General features: G+C 40.4%; 2 protein-coding genes across 6 annotated transcripts in view; one reads left to right on the top strand and one right to left on the bottom strand.

Moving 5' to 3' along the window:
- Positions 1–15,986, bottom strand: part of LOC118371504 (caytaxin-like) — a 52,616-nt gene extending 36,630 nt beyond the window's left edge. For 2 of the 4 annotated variants that reach the window (XR_008076794.1, XM_052476076.1), the window contains exon 1: positions 15,612–15,777. Coding sequence is in view for 3 of the 4 variants with exons in the window: in XM_052476076.1 (XP_052332036.1) it covers positions 15,612–15,684 (73 nt within the window). In the remaining variant the exon portion in view is untranslated. Of the gene's footprint in view, positions 1–15,611 lie in introns of all 4 variants that reach the window. The other 2 variants (XM_052476074.1, XM_052476075.1) reach the window with 2 other exon arrangements.
- On the top strand, positions 20–12,246 carry cplx4c (complexin 4c). 2 transcript variants are annotated; one of them, XM_035756970.2, is made up of 4 exons: positions 20–157; positions 267–475; positions 7,316–7,403; positions 11,087–12,246. In XM_035756970.2, the coding sequence occupies exons 2-4, from the start codon at positions 306–308 to the stop codon at positions 11,312–11,314; spliced, it is 486 nt and encodes a 161-aa protein (XP_035612863.1). In that variant the 5' UTR covers positions 20–157; positions 267–305; the 3' UTR covers positions 11,315–12,246. The 2 variants fall into 2 exon arrangements, with proteins under 2 accessions (XP_035612863.1, XP_052332040.1); XM_052476080.1 differs by having other exon boundaries at positions 37–475.
- Positions 15,987–18,929: the final 2,943 nt, after the last annotated feature.

Raw genomic sequence — 18,929 nt, 5'->3', positions numbered from 1 at the left:
TACTCCAGATAGAATACATAGACACCCAGATCCCATCACCTTGACAGACAACAGCTTATGGTGACACCAGGGAAAGTTATACTCTACAGAACAACAACATCATCCCAGCTCTTCTTAAACTCTTCAAATCAAAAAAACATATTTTTGCACTGAGCAGGTCAACATTTTGGAATCCTTTTCTTAAAACTTGATTTAGCTACTTCTCTCACTCTACATTTGAGGCAGTAGTGGGCCTCTTTCTAACAACCTGCTGCCTTCCCCTGTAGTGCTCCGCTGTAGTTCCGTAGCTCATCAGTTGGTCCAGGATGTCGTTCATGATGAAGGCCATGTTGGGGAGTAAGTTGAAGGATATGACTGGAGGAGGAGGAGGAGGAGAGGTTGAGGTGCCAGCAGGCGATGTGAAGGAGACCCCTGAGTCTAAAGGAATGTCCAGAGAGGAGTTTGAGGACTACCAGCGACAGCTTATAGAGGAGAAGTGAGTAACCAAACAATCAATTAATCAACTGATCAAGTTCTATTTGCATAGTGTTTTGACAAATTCATGATAAATTCATTACCCCTTAACCCTAGCTAAAACCCCCAAGGGTCAAAGTGTACCAATTCATTACCCCTTAACCCTAGTTAAAACCCCCAAAGAGCAAAGTGTATCAATGTGTCTTTATATCTGAACCTAAATCCAGATTTAGGCTAATATGAGGGATGGCTAATTTTCTCACAATAGCAGATTAGCAGATGAGGCAAAGCAGTGGAACTAGTAAAAAAATATGCATGTTTCAAGACATGTGTTTTTACATGCTATATTAACATACCGGGCGGCAGGGTTTGGGAGTAGCTGATCACATGTCAACAGTTATGTTACCACCCAAACTTTGAAAAACTAGATAATTACTTCTTGGATTACTTTTATACTTTTAATTTTTTTTTATACTTTTAAATTCACAAAGGATGTTTTGCGAGAGAAAAAAAAAATACACCATGACACGTTTTCTGTTTGCTCAATGACATTCAATTCAGAATTGAGAAAAAAAAAGGATGTTTAAGTTCCACCTGAGCAAATCTGACCACAAGTCAGAGACCACTATGATGGCACATCAAATGTTTTTGGCCTAAATGAATAACTGAAAAGGTGCTAGCTGGCCAAAATGAATAACGAAAAGGTGCTAGCTGGTCTAAATGATTAAAGCAAAAGGTGCTAGCTGGCCTAAATGATTAAAGCAAAAGGTGCTAGCTGGTCTAAATGATTAAAGCAAAAGGTGCTAGCTGGCCTAAATGATTAAAGCAAAAGGTGCTAGCTGGTCTAAATGATTAAAGCAAAAGGTGCTAGCTGGCCTAAATGATTAAAGCAAAGGGTGCTAGCTGGCCTAAATGAATAATGTACAAGGTATTAGCTGGCCTAAATGATTAAAGCAAAAGGTGCTAGCTGGCCTAAATGAATAATGTACAAAGTGCTAGCTGGCCTAAATTAATAATGCAAAAGGTGCTAGCTGGCCTAAATGATTAAAGCAAAAGGTGCTAGCTGGCCTAAATGATTAAAGCAAAGGGTGCTAGCTGGCCTAAATGAATAATGTACAAGGTATTAGCTGGCCTAAATGATTAAAGCAAAAGGTGCTAGCTGGCCTAAATGAATAATGTACAAAGTGCTAGATGGCCTAAATTAATAATGCAAAAGGTGCTAGCTGGCCTAATTTACCAGCAAAACATTTTGATGCTACAGACAATAACATCTACTACAACTCTGAGAACTTTCTAGCTTCATAACATGAGTGTAGAGTGTGTCAATGTTAAAGTCACAACCATCTTCCAGGGGTCTGTCTAAGAGCAGCAGAAGTAGTGGCATTACAGTCTGATAACTAACACAGTACCACAGAGTGTCTCTGTAAGGGGGCGCGTAATGGCGGCAGAGAAGTCAGAAGCAGGAGAGAACTGTGTTTCCAGCAGCGTAGTTTATTAAACAAAAACTCACCGGGCAACATTACAAATATAACAAATGGGTCCAATACCCTACGCACGCCAGGACAAACACTTACAAATAACAATCACCGACAAACACCTGAGGAGGAACAGAAGGTTAAATACACAACATGTAATTGATGAGATTGAAACCAGGTGTGTTACAAGACAAGACAAAACCAAAAGGAAAATGAAAAGAGGATCAGCGATGGCTAGAAAGTCGGTGACTTCAACCGCCGAACGCCGCCCGAACAAGGAGTGGGACCGACTTCGGTGGAAGTCGTGACAGTGTCTGATAACTAACACAGTACCTACCACATTATGTCTGATAACTAACACAGTACCTACCACATTATGTCTGATAACTAACACAGTACCACATCATGTCTGATAACTAACACAGTACCACATCATGTCTGATAGCTAACACAGTACCACATCATGTCTGATAACTAACACAGTACCAACCACATCATGTCTGATAACTAACACAGTACCACATCATGTCTGATAACTAACACAGTACCACATCATGTCTGATAACTAACACAGTACCACATCATGTCTGATAACTAACACAGTACCACATCATGTCTGATAACTAACACAGTACCACATCATGTCTGATAGCTAACACAGTACCACATCATGTCTGATAACTAACACAGTACCACATCATGTCTGATAACTAACACAGTACCACATCATGTCTGATAACCAACACAGTACCACATCATGTCTGATAACCAACACAGTACCACATCATGTCTGATAACCACATCATGTCTGATAACTAACACAGTACCACATCATGTCTGATAACTAACACAGTACCACATCATGTCTGATAACTAACACAGTACCACATCATGTCTGATAACCAACACAGTACCACATCATGTCTGATAGCTAACACAGTACCTACCACATCATGTCTGATAGCTAACACAGTACCTACCACATCATGTCTGATAGCTAACACAGTACCTACCACATCATGTCTGATAGCTAACACAGTACCTACCACATCATGTCTGATAGCTAACACAGTACCACATCATGTCTGATAACCAACACAGTACCACATCATGTCTGATAACCACATCATGTCTGATAACTAACACAGTACCACATCATGTCTGATAGCTAACACAGTACCACATCATGTCTGATAGCTAACACAGTACCACATCATGTCTGATAGCTAACACAGTACCACATCATGTCTGATAACTAACACAGTACCACATCATGTCTGATAGCTAACACAGTACCACATCATGTCTGATAACTAACACAGTACCACATCATGTCTGATAACCACATCATGTCTGATAACTACATCATGTCTGATAACTAACACAGTACCACATCATGTCTGATAGCTAACACAGTACCACATCATGTCTGATAGCTAACACAGTACCACATCATGTCTGATAGCTAACACAGTACCACATCATGTCTGATAACTAACACAGTACCACATCATGTCTGATAGCTAACACAGTACCACATCATGTCTGATAGCTAACACAGTACCACATCATGTCTGATAGCTAACACAGTACCACATCATGTCTGATAACTAACACAGTACCACATCATGTCTGATAACTAACACAGTACCACATCATGTCTGATAACTAACACAGTACCACATCATGTCTGATAACCAACACAGTACCACATCATGTCTGATAACCACATCATGTCTGATAGCTAACACAGTACCACATCATGTCTGATAGCTAACACAGTACCACATCATGTCTGATAGCTAACACAGTACCACATCATGTCTGATAGCTAACACAGTACCACATCATGTCTGATAACTAACACAGTACCACATCATGTCTGATAACCAACACAGTACCACATCATGTCTGATAACCAACACAGTACCACATCATGTCTGATAACCACATCATGTCTGATAACTAACACAGTACCACATGTCTGATAACTAACACAGTACCACATCATGTCTGATAGCTAACACAGTACCACATTATGTGTCTGACATCTTCTACACAGAGTAGAGGTGTATAAGAGGTATATAAAGCCCTGCTGTGTATCATATAAACACGGGTTGAGTGGTTTAGTGATTAGCCTAATTTTAACACTAGCTGCCTGTCAAGCCACAAGTGTCTGTCTCTCACAGAGGGGTGGGTAGAGCAGAACGACAGGCACATGGTGTTACATGTTTACGAGCACATGTATCCCCTTGTTTCTGCCCACCTACACATACATACCTGAGTGCACATACATTCATGTGTGTGTTGGTGTGCATGAGAGCAAATGTGTGTGTGTGTGTGTGTGTGTGTGAGGCTCAGGTGATGTCAGTGAAAGGCAGGTATAAAAACTGTAGGCTGTAGGCTCCAGGCAGCATGGCTTATTGTAATGACTGGGGGCTGTAGCTCACTAGGCTCATGTAAGCCAGGCCAGGCAGGGGTCAGGGGGATTAGGGTCTGGGTTACTGTCTTCCGACAGGTGACGTCACTACTGCAACATGTCGATGCTAGTCCCTCCAATAACTCTGAAGTAAGATAATGCAATTCTGGTGTAATAACTGACCAGCGCTGTGCTCCAGACAACCCTTGTTCTTCTTCTTGTTACTATTTTACATCTTCTTCTTTAACTTCTTCTACATCTTTTACCTCTTCATCTTATTTTACATTCTTCTTCTTTTACTTCCTCCTCTCTTCCTTTTCCTGCTCCACTGCTATTGCTCCAGAGTCAGCAACTGGTAACCACAAATGCTCCAACCCGTAATAACACATCTGCCACCCTCAACACTGGAGCCCCTCAGGGTTGTGTGTTTAGTCCCCTCTTGTACTCCCTGTTCACCAATGACTGTGTGGCCATGCATGACTCATATCAATTCAGATCAAACTTTATTTTCCACATGCGTCGAATACAACAAGTGTAGACTTTACCGTGAAATGCTGACTTACAAGCCCTTAACCAACAGTGCAGTTCAAGAAGAAGGAAATATTTACCAAGTAGACTAAAATAAAAAGTAATCATAAAAAGTAACACAATAACAATAACATTAACGAGGAAATATACAGGGGAACCGGTACCGAGTCAGTGTGCAGGGGAACAGGCTAGTTGAGGTACTGTACATGTAGGTGAGGGCGAAGTGACTTTGCATAGGTAACAAACAAACAGTGAGTAGCAGCAGTGTACAAAAGGGAGGGGGGTGAAAATGTAAATTTTCCAGTGCCGATTTTTACAAGTTGTTCAGCAGTCTAATGGCTTGGGGGTAGAAGCTGTTGAGGAGCCTTTTGGTCCTAGACTTGGCGCTCCGGTACCACTTGCTATACGGTAGCAGAGAAAATAGTCTATAGCTTGGGTGACTGGAGTCTCTGACAATTTCATGGGTTTTCCTCTGACACCGCCTATTATATTGGTCCTGGATGGCAAATGATGTACTGCGCCGTTCGCACTACCCTCTGTAGCACCTTACAGTCAGATGCAGAGCAGTTACCATACCAGGCAGTGATGCAACCGGTCAGGATGCTCTCGATGGTGCAGCTGTAGAACCTTTTGAGGATCTGGGAACCCATTCCAAATCTTTTCAGTCTCCTGAGGGGGAAAAGGTTTTGTCGTGCCCATCAGGAAGTCCAGGATCCAGTTGCAGAGGAAGGTGTTTAGTCCCAGAGTCCAACACCATCATCAAGTTTACTGATGACACAACGGTGGTAGGCCAGATCCCCAACGGCGATGAGACAGCATACAGGGAGGAGGTATGCTGACCTGGCAGTGTGGTGCCAGGACGACAACCTCTCCGGGCGAGCACACCCTCATCCACATCGACAGGGTTTTAGTGGAGCGGGTTGAGAGATTCAAGTTCCCCAGTGTCCACATCACTAATGACTTAATATGGTCCACACGAGCACAGCCGTGAAGAAGGCGCCACAGTTCCTCTTCCCCCTCAGGAGTTGATTTTGCATGGCACCTCAGATCCTCAAAAAGTTGTAGATCGGTTTGGTTTGGTTTGACATTCGATAGACTATTTCTGGGGCAAGTTAGGGACCGAAATTACACAATGTAAATGGGACAATATTTTAATGTTGCACATCTTTTAGTTGTCTCATTAAATGCTTTCAATATTTGTATATGCATTTATACAATTTGTAGTTTGAGTTGTTTAGGTCATTGAAATTTGGGGCGATTGACATTATAAAACATTGTGTAATTTAATGTTGGTCCCTAACGTTCCCCAAAGGGATATCGAATGTCAAACCAAATTGACCATGAGCATTACGATCGGGTCCATGCAGCTGTGCTCCAAAAGGATTAATTGGGTGCTCCTGTGGACATGTGGACAGGATAGAAATAAACCCAAGTAAAACTGTTACGGTACCCTTCATTATGTGACAAACACTTTTTGTATCACCTCACCAATCTCAGTTTTGGACGAGACTGACTATTTGACCAAAATTATCCTATTTACATTTTGTAGTCAATTTTGACGATTTTGAGTAAATGTTTCAGACTCATATCGATGCCACATAGGCTATATTCAAAACGAGAAGTTACTTTTTAAGGAAAGTCGCTTGTTAAAGACGTCCTCCAGTGATTTCTGAACTTGTTGAAAAGTGATATCCCAGGTATAAATACAGTACACACACTGAAGAGTAGAAAATACGTTGAATAAAATAGTCTCAGTAAGGTACAGTATTTATAAGTCATATTCTTAAAAATCAAGTTAAATATTTAACAATAAAAAATTACAGCCAAAATTAGAGACTGTCACTTTAAGGACAGATTTGGGTCACAGAGGCAGAGTTCTATCCCTCAAGTCTACACTGGCTTGGTATGGAGGAACATCTACATCCATACTTAACAACATGGTTCAAATAGAGCTTATAAGTCTATCTATCTGTTCCCTAAAGGAAACCCAAGGACCTGCATACAGTCTGACCTTAGTCCCCCTCTAATCAAAGACATGAGGGACAATTTACTTTGTCCTTATATGAAGAAGGAAAAAAACATCACCAAAAGATGCTAAATACTCAAATAGTATACCGTAATATATTGAGGCAAATACTGCTTAGTCATGTTCTTGCTGTCATTATAATCCCTTTCTACCTGGCCGCCATTGGAATTCAATGAACCTATTGTTCCCAACCCTATCTCTAGCCAGGACCATCTTCATCTCCACCTACCTGACCATATCCTATATATGATATATCTAGGGCCCAAGGTTTCTCCTGGTCAGGTTAGGTTGTCAGTAAACATTTCCTAGCCTTTTGGTTTTTATATGTATTAATTGATGTGAGTTTGCTTCCATATCTATAGAATTAACACACTTGAGGGAGTTAAATCTAAATGACTTTCTTTCCCCTTGCAGGATGGAGCGGGACAAGGAGTTTGCCACAAAGAAGGCGGAGAGGGCCAACCTGAGGTCCTGCCTGCGGGACAAGTACCGCCTACCTGAGGTAAGGGCTGACTTACTGTCGGCCCAGGGTTGGTGACTAACTGATTACATGTTACGTGTTAGTGATGGCTGTTTAACAGATAAAAGCTGTTTTCAGTCTCTCAGTCCCAGCTTTGATGCACCTATACTGAACTCACCTTCTGGATGGTAGCGGGGTGAACAGGCAGTGGCTCAGGTGGTTGTTCTCTTTGGTGGTCTTTTTGGCATTCCTGTGACATCCAGTGCTGTAGGTGTCCTGGAGGGCAGGTAGTTTGCCTCCGGTGATGCGTGGTGCAAACCGCACCTCCCTCTGGAGAGCCTTGCGGTTGAGGGCGCTGCAGTTGCCGTACCAGGCGGGGATACAGCCCGACAGGATGCTCTCAACTGTGCATCTATAGGAGTTTGTCAGGGTTTTAGATGACAAGCCTTCTTCACCACACTGTCTGTGTGGGTGGACCATTTCAGTTTGTCTGTGATGTGTATGTTGAGGAACTTTCCACCTTCTCCACTACTATCCCATCAATGTGGTTAGGCGTGTGCTCCCTCTGCTGTTTCTTGAAGTCCACAATCATCTCCTTTGTTTTGTTGACGTTGAGTGAGAGGTTGTTTTCCTGACACCACACTTCGAGTGCCCTCACCTTCTCCCTGTAGGCTGTCTCGTTGTTGTTGTCGTTGTTGGTAATCAAGCCCACTACTGTTGTGTCGTCTGCAAACTTGATGATTGAGTTGGAGGCGTGCATGGCCACGCAGTCATGGGTGAACAGGGAGTACAGGAGGGGGCTGAGCACACACCCTTGTGCGAAGTGGAGACGTTGTTCTAATGCCTCTTAAGGGGAAAGTAATCCAAAAGTAACAAAGTATTCTGATTATATTACTGAATTTGGGTAATCCAAAAGGTTCCTTAATAATATTACTTGTTAGATATTACTTCACTGTCGGAGCTAGAAATACAAGCATTTCGCTAAACCTGCAATAACATCTGCGAATCACGTGTATGTGACCAATACAATTAGATTTGATTTGATTTAGAAATTAACGTAATCAACTCTGTGTAGGCCTTACTACTAACTTCAGATATGTGAAACTTAAAACACATGAGTTCGCCCTTAGCCTCGAATTATCACGTTGATCCCCTGTAGACAAATGTCATTCAGTATAACACTGAATGTTGTTTTTAATTTTATGCCTATTTTTCAAAATCACTAGGTTATATATCCATGCTTAGACTGGCAGAAATATAACTCCCCAGAAAAAACGACATTATTTTATTTTGAAAATCACATATTTGATGTGTCACAGGTACAATTCAAAATTTGTTGAAGGTTTTACACACAAAACCTCCTGCCTTACACTGAAAAAAAAATCTAAAATCTATTAAAATATCTTTCACTTCATCCTTTGAGATGTGTTTTTGTCTCTCTGAGTCAACAAAACAAAGTTATTGTATTTTAATATAAAATACTGGTGTTATACTGTGTGACAATATTTTGTTACCCTGAATAACACATATCACCACGGCCCACAAATATTGATTAAAGGTGAATCCTTCAACAATAACAATAATGATCCTATGAACTATTATTAGTAGCAGCAATAGTAGTTTTGTTTTAGCTATTTTTTAAGTTATAAAACTTTTTTAAATGGTTTGACATTGTAAAAACAGGATAAGATGTTTAAAATGTGCAGGCTAGCTGAACTTAGATCTCTTCCAAACTAGAGAGAGAGAGAGAGAGAGAGAGAGAGAGAGAGAGAGAGAGAGAGAGAGAGAGAAATGACCCATACGCCACACACATAAAGAACATGGGTTTTACTAGCAACATAGTTCTCCCTTTTTCTCTCAAACATGTGTTGTTACTATTTCATTGCTAATGTTAATAATAATCCATTTACTATAATTTGTCTTTACATTGCATTAAGTTGCATAATTACACAATTATTATATGATAGTTATTGTTGTAGTCATTAATTGTTACACTGTAACTGGTAAATTTAAATTCAATGCAGGTACACAAATGCAATTTCAAGATACCTACACAAAATAGCTACATAAAATGCCCATCAAACTACTTCAATTCAAACTTGCATTGTCTTCATTTTTCATAAAGTGCCCCAAATGTGAAGCAGCTATTAACTAATATAATTCATTATCCATCTTTAATCCATAATTGTGTGTATGTGTCACATTATATGAACTAATATAATTCATCAGCTATATCTTAGCTGTAGTGCAATAAAACATTAACTACAGTGTAATAGTGCAACCTAATGTTAAGCGTTATCCATCCAGTTTTATATCCTATTTTATCCTATTCTGTAATAGTGCATGATCTCGCCACCTAATGTTAAGCCTTATCCATCCTGTTTTATATCCTATTTTATCCTATTCTGTTGCTGACCACCTCTGGCCTAGCACCACTGAAACCATCAGCCCAAAACAATACAAACTCCTGCTTTTCTTCTTCAAGGCCTAGGATCTTTCACCCCCCTCCCCCCAACAAGATAGTAACTGGATCTTTGTAAGTCGTTAATCTTTTTAAATGTCAATGTGCCTTTCCTCCCTAGCAACTGGATCCCTTTTGTCTCCTTAGCCCTTATTAGACAATGGCATCTATAGTATAAAGATAATGTGCCTTGAAATACCTTAAAATAGTTTAAAATGATCATATTCAGTATTCATACAACATGTAAATATGAATTGCATGATTAAATGTTGTAAACTAGTAAAAACATGGGATAACAAAGCTAATGTCATTCATCATAACGAGTGACATTGTTGTTTAACATTAAACTTTTGTTGTGCTGAAGGACAAAATGGACGGATTTCATACATAAACATATTTAACTGCCAGTTCCTTGGTCACCCATATAAAGTAAAATTATCCTTACTCTTCATATTTAATATAGCTTTTTATAAAATAATAGCATTAAAAGTATGTTGTACTGAAGGACATGCGTTTTTGTTATGAAGGTTACTAGAGGGTGAAAAGGTGAAATCATCAAATATTTCAAAGATTTACTCACCTCATCACATTGGGTCTTCTTTGGGTCTTCTTTGTGATGTCACACATTGTCACATGATTACCATCACAAGAACCCACTGGGGAGCCAAGCCCAGCCAATCAGAATGAGTTTTTCCTCACAAAAGGGCTTTATTACAGACATAAATACTCCTCAGTTTCATCAGCTGTCCAAGGTGACTGGTCTTAGATGATCCCGCAGCTGAAGAAGCTGGATGTGGAGGTCCTGGGCTGGCGTGGTTACACGGGGTCTGTGGTTGTGAGGCCGGTTGGACGCATTTCCAGATTCTCTAAAATGACGTTGGTGGCAGCTTAATGGTAGAGAAAGGATCATTACATTATCTGGCAACAGCTCTGGTGGGCAATCCTTCAGTCAGCATGCCATTTGCATGCTCCATCAAAACTTGAGACAGCTGTGGTATTGTGTTGTGTGACAAAACTGCACATTAAAAGTGACCTTTTATTGACCCAGCACAAGGCGCACCTGTGTAATGATCATGCTGTTTAATCAGCTTCTGGACATGCCACAACTGTCAGGTGGATGGATTATCTTGGCAAATGAGAAATGCTCACAGGGATGTATGGAACATTTATGGATCTTTTATTTCATCTCATGAAACCAACACTTTACATGGTGTTCATATTTTTGTTCAGTGTATATATTTCTGACTATGTGTCTGTTTCTCAGAGTGGCCAGGACGAAGCCATGGTGAAGATGGCGGGAGACGACCTGGATCTCCCTGAGGACCTAGCCAAGATGGTGGATGAGGATGAGGAGGAGGAGGCGGTGAATGACTCACTACTAGGACAGCTACATCAACTGCAGAACATGGACATGGACCAGCTGAAGACCAAAGCCCAGACCACCATGACAGAGATACAACAGGTGGCTGAGGAGAAGTGTGTCGTCATGTGAAGAGTGATCATCAGACTTCTTCTACCCATTGATCTTTCTTCAGCAAATAAGCAGTCCATTGTGTGAACGTCTATGTCAAGTGGGATTTACCCAATAAGCACCAAGCCTACGTCTTTGTTATAATTATACAATATTGCATGTTAATCTTCACAGAACCACCAAATCGTTCTGTTATTCAGTTGCCTCAGAAAATATGAATTGCTGAGGCGCTGTGAAATCATACTGTATATTGTTGCTAATGACGATCACCTCCTCTCTGTTCAACTTCCACACAGAAACAGAATTAATAGAATAGACAAAGCCCCTCAGTCCACGGGTATTTGACTGGTACACTCAATATGGCCGCCGGTCCACCCATCACAAAATGTTGACTTCAATGGGAATATCTGTCCTTGTAATTATATTTTTATGCATCCATATCCGAAACGGATCCAGACTGAGTATTTTAACTTTCACACTAATAATTCTATATTAAACTGATTATGGCAGTAGGCCGAGAATAGAAAAAGACATGTAAAACACCTTACTCTGCTTATGTCAATTGGCGTGAGGTCAAAATCAAAGGAAGCATACATCGACTTACAACACCTGGTTTTCTGAGCATTCTTTCACATTGTTAGGACACGTAAACAGCTTAATCTGCATTCCAGTAGCATTGCAGCTGTGTATTTGATCTGCTCATGCACCGGTAGCGCAAGCTTCCCTCTTATGCACAAGTTAAGTGAGTTTCGGAAATACTGAAAGTCTGCATCTCAGAAGTATTTTACACATACAAACTTTATATGTACAAACTCAGAATCAAATAGGCTTCGAGAAAATTACATGGTCACTGGGGTAGAACGTGTATTTTGATTCACGATTTTCTGCATTAATAAAAGTCACGAGTAAACAGGATTATTAGGGAAATCGTTTATCCTCTATGGGATTGGTGTCCCCCCGCGGGATGATTGAGCTAACGTAGGCTAAGAAGATTAGCATGAGGTTGTAAGTAACAAAAAAAATCCCAGGAGATAGACATATCTGATATGGGCAGAAAGCTTAAATTCTTGTTAATCTAACTGCACTGTCCAATTAACAGTAGCTATTACAGTGAAATAATACCATACTATTGCTTGAGGAGAGTGCACAATTATGAACTTGAAAAAATATTAATAAACGAATTAAGCACATTTGGGCAGTCTTGATACAACATTTTGAACAGGTGGTTTATTGGATCAGTCTAAAACTTTGCATAAACACTGCTGCCATCTAGTGGACAAAATCGAAATTGTGCCTGGGCTGGTATAATACAATATGGCCTTTCTATTGCATTTCAAAGATGATGGTACAAAATAAATAAATAAAAAACGCATGCTTTTTTCTTTGTGTTATCTTTTACCAGATCTAATGTGTTATGTTCTCCTACATTCATTTCACATTTCCACAAACTTCAAAGTGTTTCCTTTCAAATGGTATCAAGAATATGCATATCCTTGATTCACATCCTGAGCTACAGGCAGTTAGATTTGGGTATTGCAAAGCATGTAAACATTTCAAACAAACTATTATATTAATCTGACTATCCACAATAATGGTATTATTGTGTGCATGTAAATGTACAATACATGAAAATACAAATACATTAAACTAGAATAAGATGGTCTGTCTATAGATAAAAACATACATTGTCAGATTATTTTTTACATTTCTTTGTCTGCTGCGTAGTAACGAAAAATAAAATACATATTATGAGCAAGTCTTATTGATTAAGTAAACCGTATAGATAATCTGAAGGCTATATGTGTTGTCCAAAATGTAAGGTGAAAACAGTTGTTTGCTGTATAGAGGTCAGGGGTTTCAAAAATACTGTACATTTCCCCATACATACCCATCCAATCCGGCCTGCGGGTGGTTGGAGTTAATTTTTAGATTTGACCTTTATTTAACTAGGCAAGCCAGATAAGAACACATTCTTATTTACAATGACAGCCTAGGAACAGTGGGCCTTGTTCAGGGGCAGAATGACACATTTTTACCTTTCGATCCACCAACCTTTCGTTTACTGGGGTGAAGGGTAATGGGGATAAGGGGTGAGGGGTAAATGGGGTGAGTGGTAAATGGGGTGAGAGGTAATGGGGGTAAGGGGTGAGGGGTAATGGGGTGAAGGGTAAATGGGTGAGGGGTAATGGGGGTGAGGGGTAATGGGGGTGAGGGGTAATGGGGGTGAGGGGTAATGGGGGTAAAGGGTGAGGTGTAAATGGGGTGAGGAGTAAAGGGGGTAAGGGGTGAGGAGTAATGGGGCGAGGGGTAATGGGGCGAAGGGGTAAATGGGGGTGAGGGGTAATGGGGGTAAAGGGTGGGGGTAATGGTGTGAGGGGTAATGGGGGTGAGGGGTAAATGGGGGTGAGGGGTAAATGGGGGTGAGAGATAAAGTCTGTAAGCCTCTAAGCTCCTGCAGCAGTCCTGCACAAAATAATTGCCAGCCTGCGAGACGCACGAGATTGAACTTCACTAAAATCTAGGGAATCTTTTCTCCCACAGCGCACACACTGGTTGAATCAACATTGTCGCGGAAGAGACATTGAATTGACGTCTGTGCCAAGTTTAAATTAAATAGATACAATTTTCCCTCCACTGTGAAAATTGAGATTGAATCAGCGTCATAATCATAAAGAGTACCTTTCAATGCAACAAACCAAATCTCATTTTAAGACTGAGTTGGTGATTTTTGAAGTAGGCTGAGCCCACTGAGCAGCTCATCGGAGTAGGAAGCAGGTTTTTCCATCACCTGCTAGCAGTTTTGCATTACCTGCTAGCAGTTTTTCCATCACCTGCTGTGAAAGAGTAGCCTAGATTCCTATTTGAGATCACAGAGCCAATTATAGCCACATTTGTTCAAATCAAATCAAATCGTATTTGTCACATTTGCCGGATACAACAGGTGTAGTAGATCTTATAGTGGACTGCTTACTTACAAGCCCTTAACCAACAATGCAGTTTTAAGAAAAATAAGTGTTAAGTAAAAAAAGAGATACGATTTTTTTTTTTGTAACTAACAAATAATTCAAGAGCAGCAGTAAAATAACAGTAGCGAGGCTACATACAGGGGTACCGGTACAGAGTCAATGTGGAGGATATATACAGGGGGTACCGGTACAGAGTCAATGTGGAGGCTATATACAGGGGGTACCGGTACAGAGTCAATGTGGAGGATATATACAGGGGGTACCGGTACTGAGTCAATGTGGAGGATATATACAGGGGGTTCTAGTACAGAGTCAATGTGGAGGATATATACAGGGGGTACCGGTACTGAGTCAATGTGGAGGATATATACAGGGGGTACTGGTACAGAGTAATGTGGAGGCTATATACAGGGGGTTCTAGTACAGAGTCAATGTGGAGGCTATATACAGGGGGTACCGGTACAGAGTCAATGTGGAGGATATATACAGGGGGTACTGGTACAGAGTAATGTGGAGGCTATATACAGGGGGTTCTAGTACAGAGTCAATGTGGAGGCTATATACGGGGGGTACCGGTACAGAGTCAATGTGGAGGCTATATACAGGGGGTACCGGTACAGAGTCAATGTGCGGGAGTAAATTTAGTTTCTAGTTCAGGGGTAGGAAACCCTGTTTGTGGAATAACGCAGGTGCTGCAGAATTTTGTTCCCACTCGGCACTACCCCTGACCAACTGAGCTGATTGATCAGTTCAGTGATAGTCTAAATTCAATACCCCTGGTCTTCCAGATAGTTAAATCAAAACATGAAGTGCCTGCAGTACTCCAGGACCTACCCCTGTGCTAATTAGTGAGTGGTGCAATGGGAGAGTGATTGGTTTCCTACTAGAGCGAAAGACTTGTACATACCTAACTATCCTTTTAAAAAGCAAGTCAGGTAAAGAGCTTGTTTTTTGTCTTAAAGGGACAGTGTCCTGTTTTGAGACAGGCTTGAATTAAAAAAATAAGCCAATAGGCAGAGGGTAGCATAATTTGTCTGATTCTCTGTAATAATGGTATGGGGAAAATAATGTATTTTATTTTGTAAAGTGGTTTCTTGCATCAAACACCTCAACAACATTTTCAGTCACCTCCTTGTCTGAAGGACAAGTGGAAACAGATTAATGTCAATACCTGCATGTTTAAACAAAAAAAGGTTCCTTGAGTCGCTAAGAATATATTTGGTTGTGATCTTTGCAAAATAAAAATTTTGGATGCAGCATTTGTTCGCTATTATGCTAACGCTCATTGACGTAGGCTGTAGCAAAAGCTAGCCAAAGAGCCATTTTACTAATTGAAGTGTATTGTCACGAACCTTGCCGAAGATGGTGCCTCTTCCTGTTCGGGCGGTGCTCGGCGGTCGTCGTCGACGGCCTATTAGCTACCATCGATTCCCTTTCCGTTTGTTTTGGGTTATTGGGTACACCTGTTTTGTATTAGGGTTTGTTTGTAGGGTATTTAAGGGCACTGGGCCCGCTGGGTATTTGTGCGGGCTTGTTTGTGTTACTCTGTGTTTGATGGTGTGAGTCATTCGTGTATTTATTCTCCGGACTATTTTGTCCTGTTGTTTGGACTGGCAATTTATATACGCTCTGTGTGTTGGTGTGACTGTTTTGTTGCGCTGGGGAATACATTTGAAAGAAAGACTGAACCCTGCTCTCTGCGCCTGATTCCACCCACCACTCCTAGTTGATCGTAACATGTATTTGAACTATAATGCGGTTGATTTGCGATGATGACACAAACATATTAATCAGGACATTCATACAAGCCTTAAAATCCAATTATAATCCAAAAGCAATCATAAGCCACATGTAAATGGAGGCTTCTTTTTGCTGGCGATCTGTGAGAACTCCCCCGTTTCCTGCCACCAACTTGCGTGCATCGCCCTCGTGCGGCAAAGTTAGCGAACACAGAAAGGGGTCTATACTGACAGACACACGTGACCACGGTAACCTCCCGCTCTTAAAGGAGCAGCTGAACATTTTGTCTCATCTGATATTTAAATTGGTTAAATGACTCAGTTCACCATAAAAATGTATATAAATAATAATAAGCAATATACATTACTTCTTACTAATACGTTTCTTGTTTAAGAAACATTAGAAAGCAGCGTCAACCTTTTAATTTTTTTGATGTAATTAGGGGAAAAAAATATATTTGGGCTGGTAAAAAATGCGAGTGGCTCGTTGATTTTTTTTATTAATCTACCTGCCACAGTGGCTGGTGGACCAAAACGTTTATTTTAGTCCGTGATAACAATTAATAAAATGTTGACAAAGTGGTTTCTTTCATCATATAACACAATACAATGTGCAATTTTCACCTATTTGGCCAATTGTCTTACAGATCTTTATTTGATTATTTTATGATGTGATTTGAGCTTTCGGGACAAGTAAAACATCAGTCCTAAAATAGTTCATGTCAAGCCATGCATAATGTTTTAAAACATTGAACACCACATTTCGCCTACTGTAGGGGATATCATAGAAGTCGACAGCTTCATCCATGTGGAACTGTTATGGCATTTTCTCCATTGGTTTTGTTGATAGGCCACTCTGATAGTCCTACATTATGCTCAAATAGCCACAATAGTCTATTGGCCACTGTCTGAAACTGTAACTTAAAGCGAATACAGCCTCAGTGTTCACAGTTAATCATTTGAATCGCACAAGTCTAAAAAAAAGACCCTTCCAAATGTGGTAGTACCCATGCAAATGTTACGGCGCTTCCTTCATAAGTGTGTTGTGGGAATTACTGATATGTCATCGATCATGCCCAGGCGTTCTGCCGCCAAAAGGCAACAATCCTTAATAATTAAGTACAACAAAATATGGAAGCTAGAGGGATGAATGAAAGGCATATCAATGAGATAATGTCATTAGGCCAGTTGAATTAAGTTATATTAACAAACATGCATTAATGTCTTTACGTATGTTGACATTGGGCCAGCATGCTTCCCAATCTGGAGCCAAGTTCCATCTAAACATGAAACCAGGTTTCTGAGTTCAATGGAGAATAGGCCATTTGGATGAACTTGCTTTTTAAGTGGGCATGTACGTTTCTTCTGTCATATTCCTGGAGTGAAGTTGCAGGTCTTGTATTCTGCTCACTTAAAGAAACTGTAATAAAGGTTAGTAAACTGTATTCATGTTGCCTATCTGAGGTTTTCTAAACCTTTTCCTGAGGAGATTCTAAACCTTCCCTTCCTATTTTCAATTGGTGGCAGCAGAAGGATCCAGTACCACAGATTGCGCCACATCTCTCCTCTGTAACTTGAAGTAGATGATCACATGACATTGTCTCATCCTTCAAACCCTCCCTTTTCATCATCATCATCATCATCATCATCATCATCATCTCTCTGTTTCTCTCCTCCTTTACCCCCTGTAAGCTGACACAGCTCCTTTAAGTGTTAGCTGCTTTCTTCCTAATAGGATCTCAGAGGATTAAACTGTCATCTGAAAAAACTAAGCAGCTTGATTGCTACGCAGCATCTTCTTAACCAATTTGTACTCAATTAGGGTAATGGAGAAACAAGTAAAGAAGGACAGCGTTAATAAATTAACGTGATAAATGGATTATTACCTGACTTGACAAAGATAAATGTTAAAAGGTTACTTCATTCAATTATTTACGGAATCATTAAATCTGCCAGGTGGGTTTTCATGCTCTTGTCACACTTCACTCAACTAAGCACATCACTCAACACAGTAAATTTGGTTTGCTTGCTGAAATCAAATTAATACACCTCATTGATCCCCAGCAGGGTTGGGAGACAATTCCATTTCAATTCCAGTGAATTCAGAAAGAAAACCAAATCACAATTCCAAATGTTCCACATTGAAAAACATTGAAGAAAACTGGAATTGGAATTTCAGTGTAGTTCCTGAATTGACTGGAATTGAAATGGAATTGACCCCAACCCTGATCTCCACCAACCTGGTCTCAGGGCAATTCGTATGTAAAATGTACATTTTTCCCCCTCCGTCTAGTATGCTACATTCTGTTAGGCTACTATAGAATATCAGTCGTACATTTTCATTCACAATTAGAGGATATATAGATCATACGTCTTACCCGGTCGTACAATATCATACTAATTGGATAACATAACATATTACACATCTTGGAGGACATATTGTATTTTATGTCTTTCTCTGAGACCTGGCTGCTTGTATATAATGACAAAGGTTAGGAGAATTTGCATAAAAGATTAGGATAATTAGGTTAAGATTAAGAAAAGGGTTTAGGGGAAGGGTTAGCTAAAATGCTACAGTTGTCCTGACACGACTCAAACATGCAACCGTTGGATTGCTAGACATTAAAGGTGTACACCCACCCATTCTCACCGACCCACCTCTCTACTTTAATTTCTGTCTAAAGTAACTAGACCATTAGTAGCTATCATACGTTTAAGAGGTTGCACAAAAATGCTTATAAAATGCCCTTCGTATGGCTCTCAGGCCAGGCTGTCTGCAGAGAAGAAATGGTGTTTGTCACCAGCATAAGACACATACAGGAACAGACACACAGCCATACAATGAGTGTATAAAACATTAAGAACACAGTCTCTTTCCATGGACTGACCAGGTGAATCCAGGTGAAAGCTATGATCCCTTATTGATGTCAC

This window comes from Oncorhynchus keta, chromosome 23, assembly GCF_023373465.1.
Source record: "Oncorhynchus keta strain PuntledgeMale-10-30-2019 chromosome 23, Oket_V2, whole genome shotgun sequence".
Classification (NCBI taxonomy): domain Eukaryota; kingdom Metazoa; phylum Chordata; class Actinopteri; order Salmoniformes; family Salmonidae; genus Oncorhynchus; species Oncorhynchus keta.
This window is presented reverse-complemented; position numbering and strand designations above follow the sequence as displayed.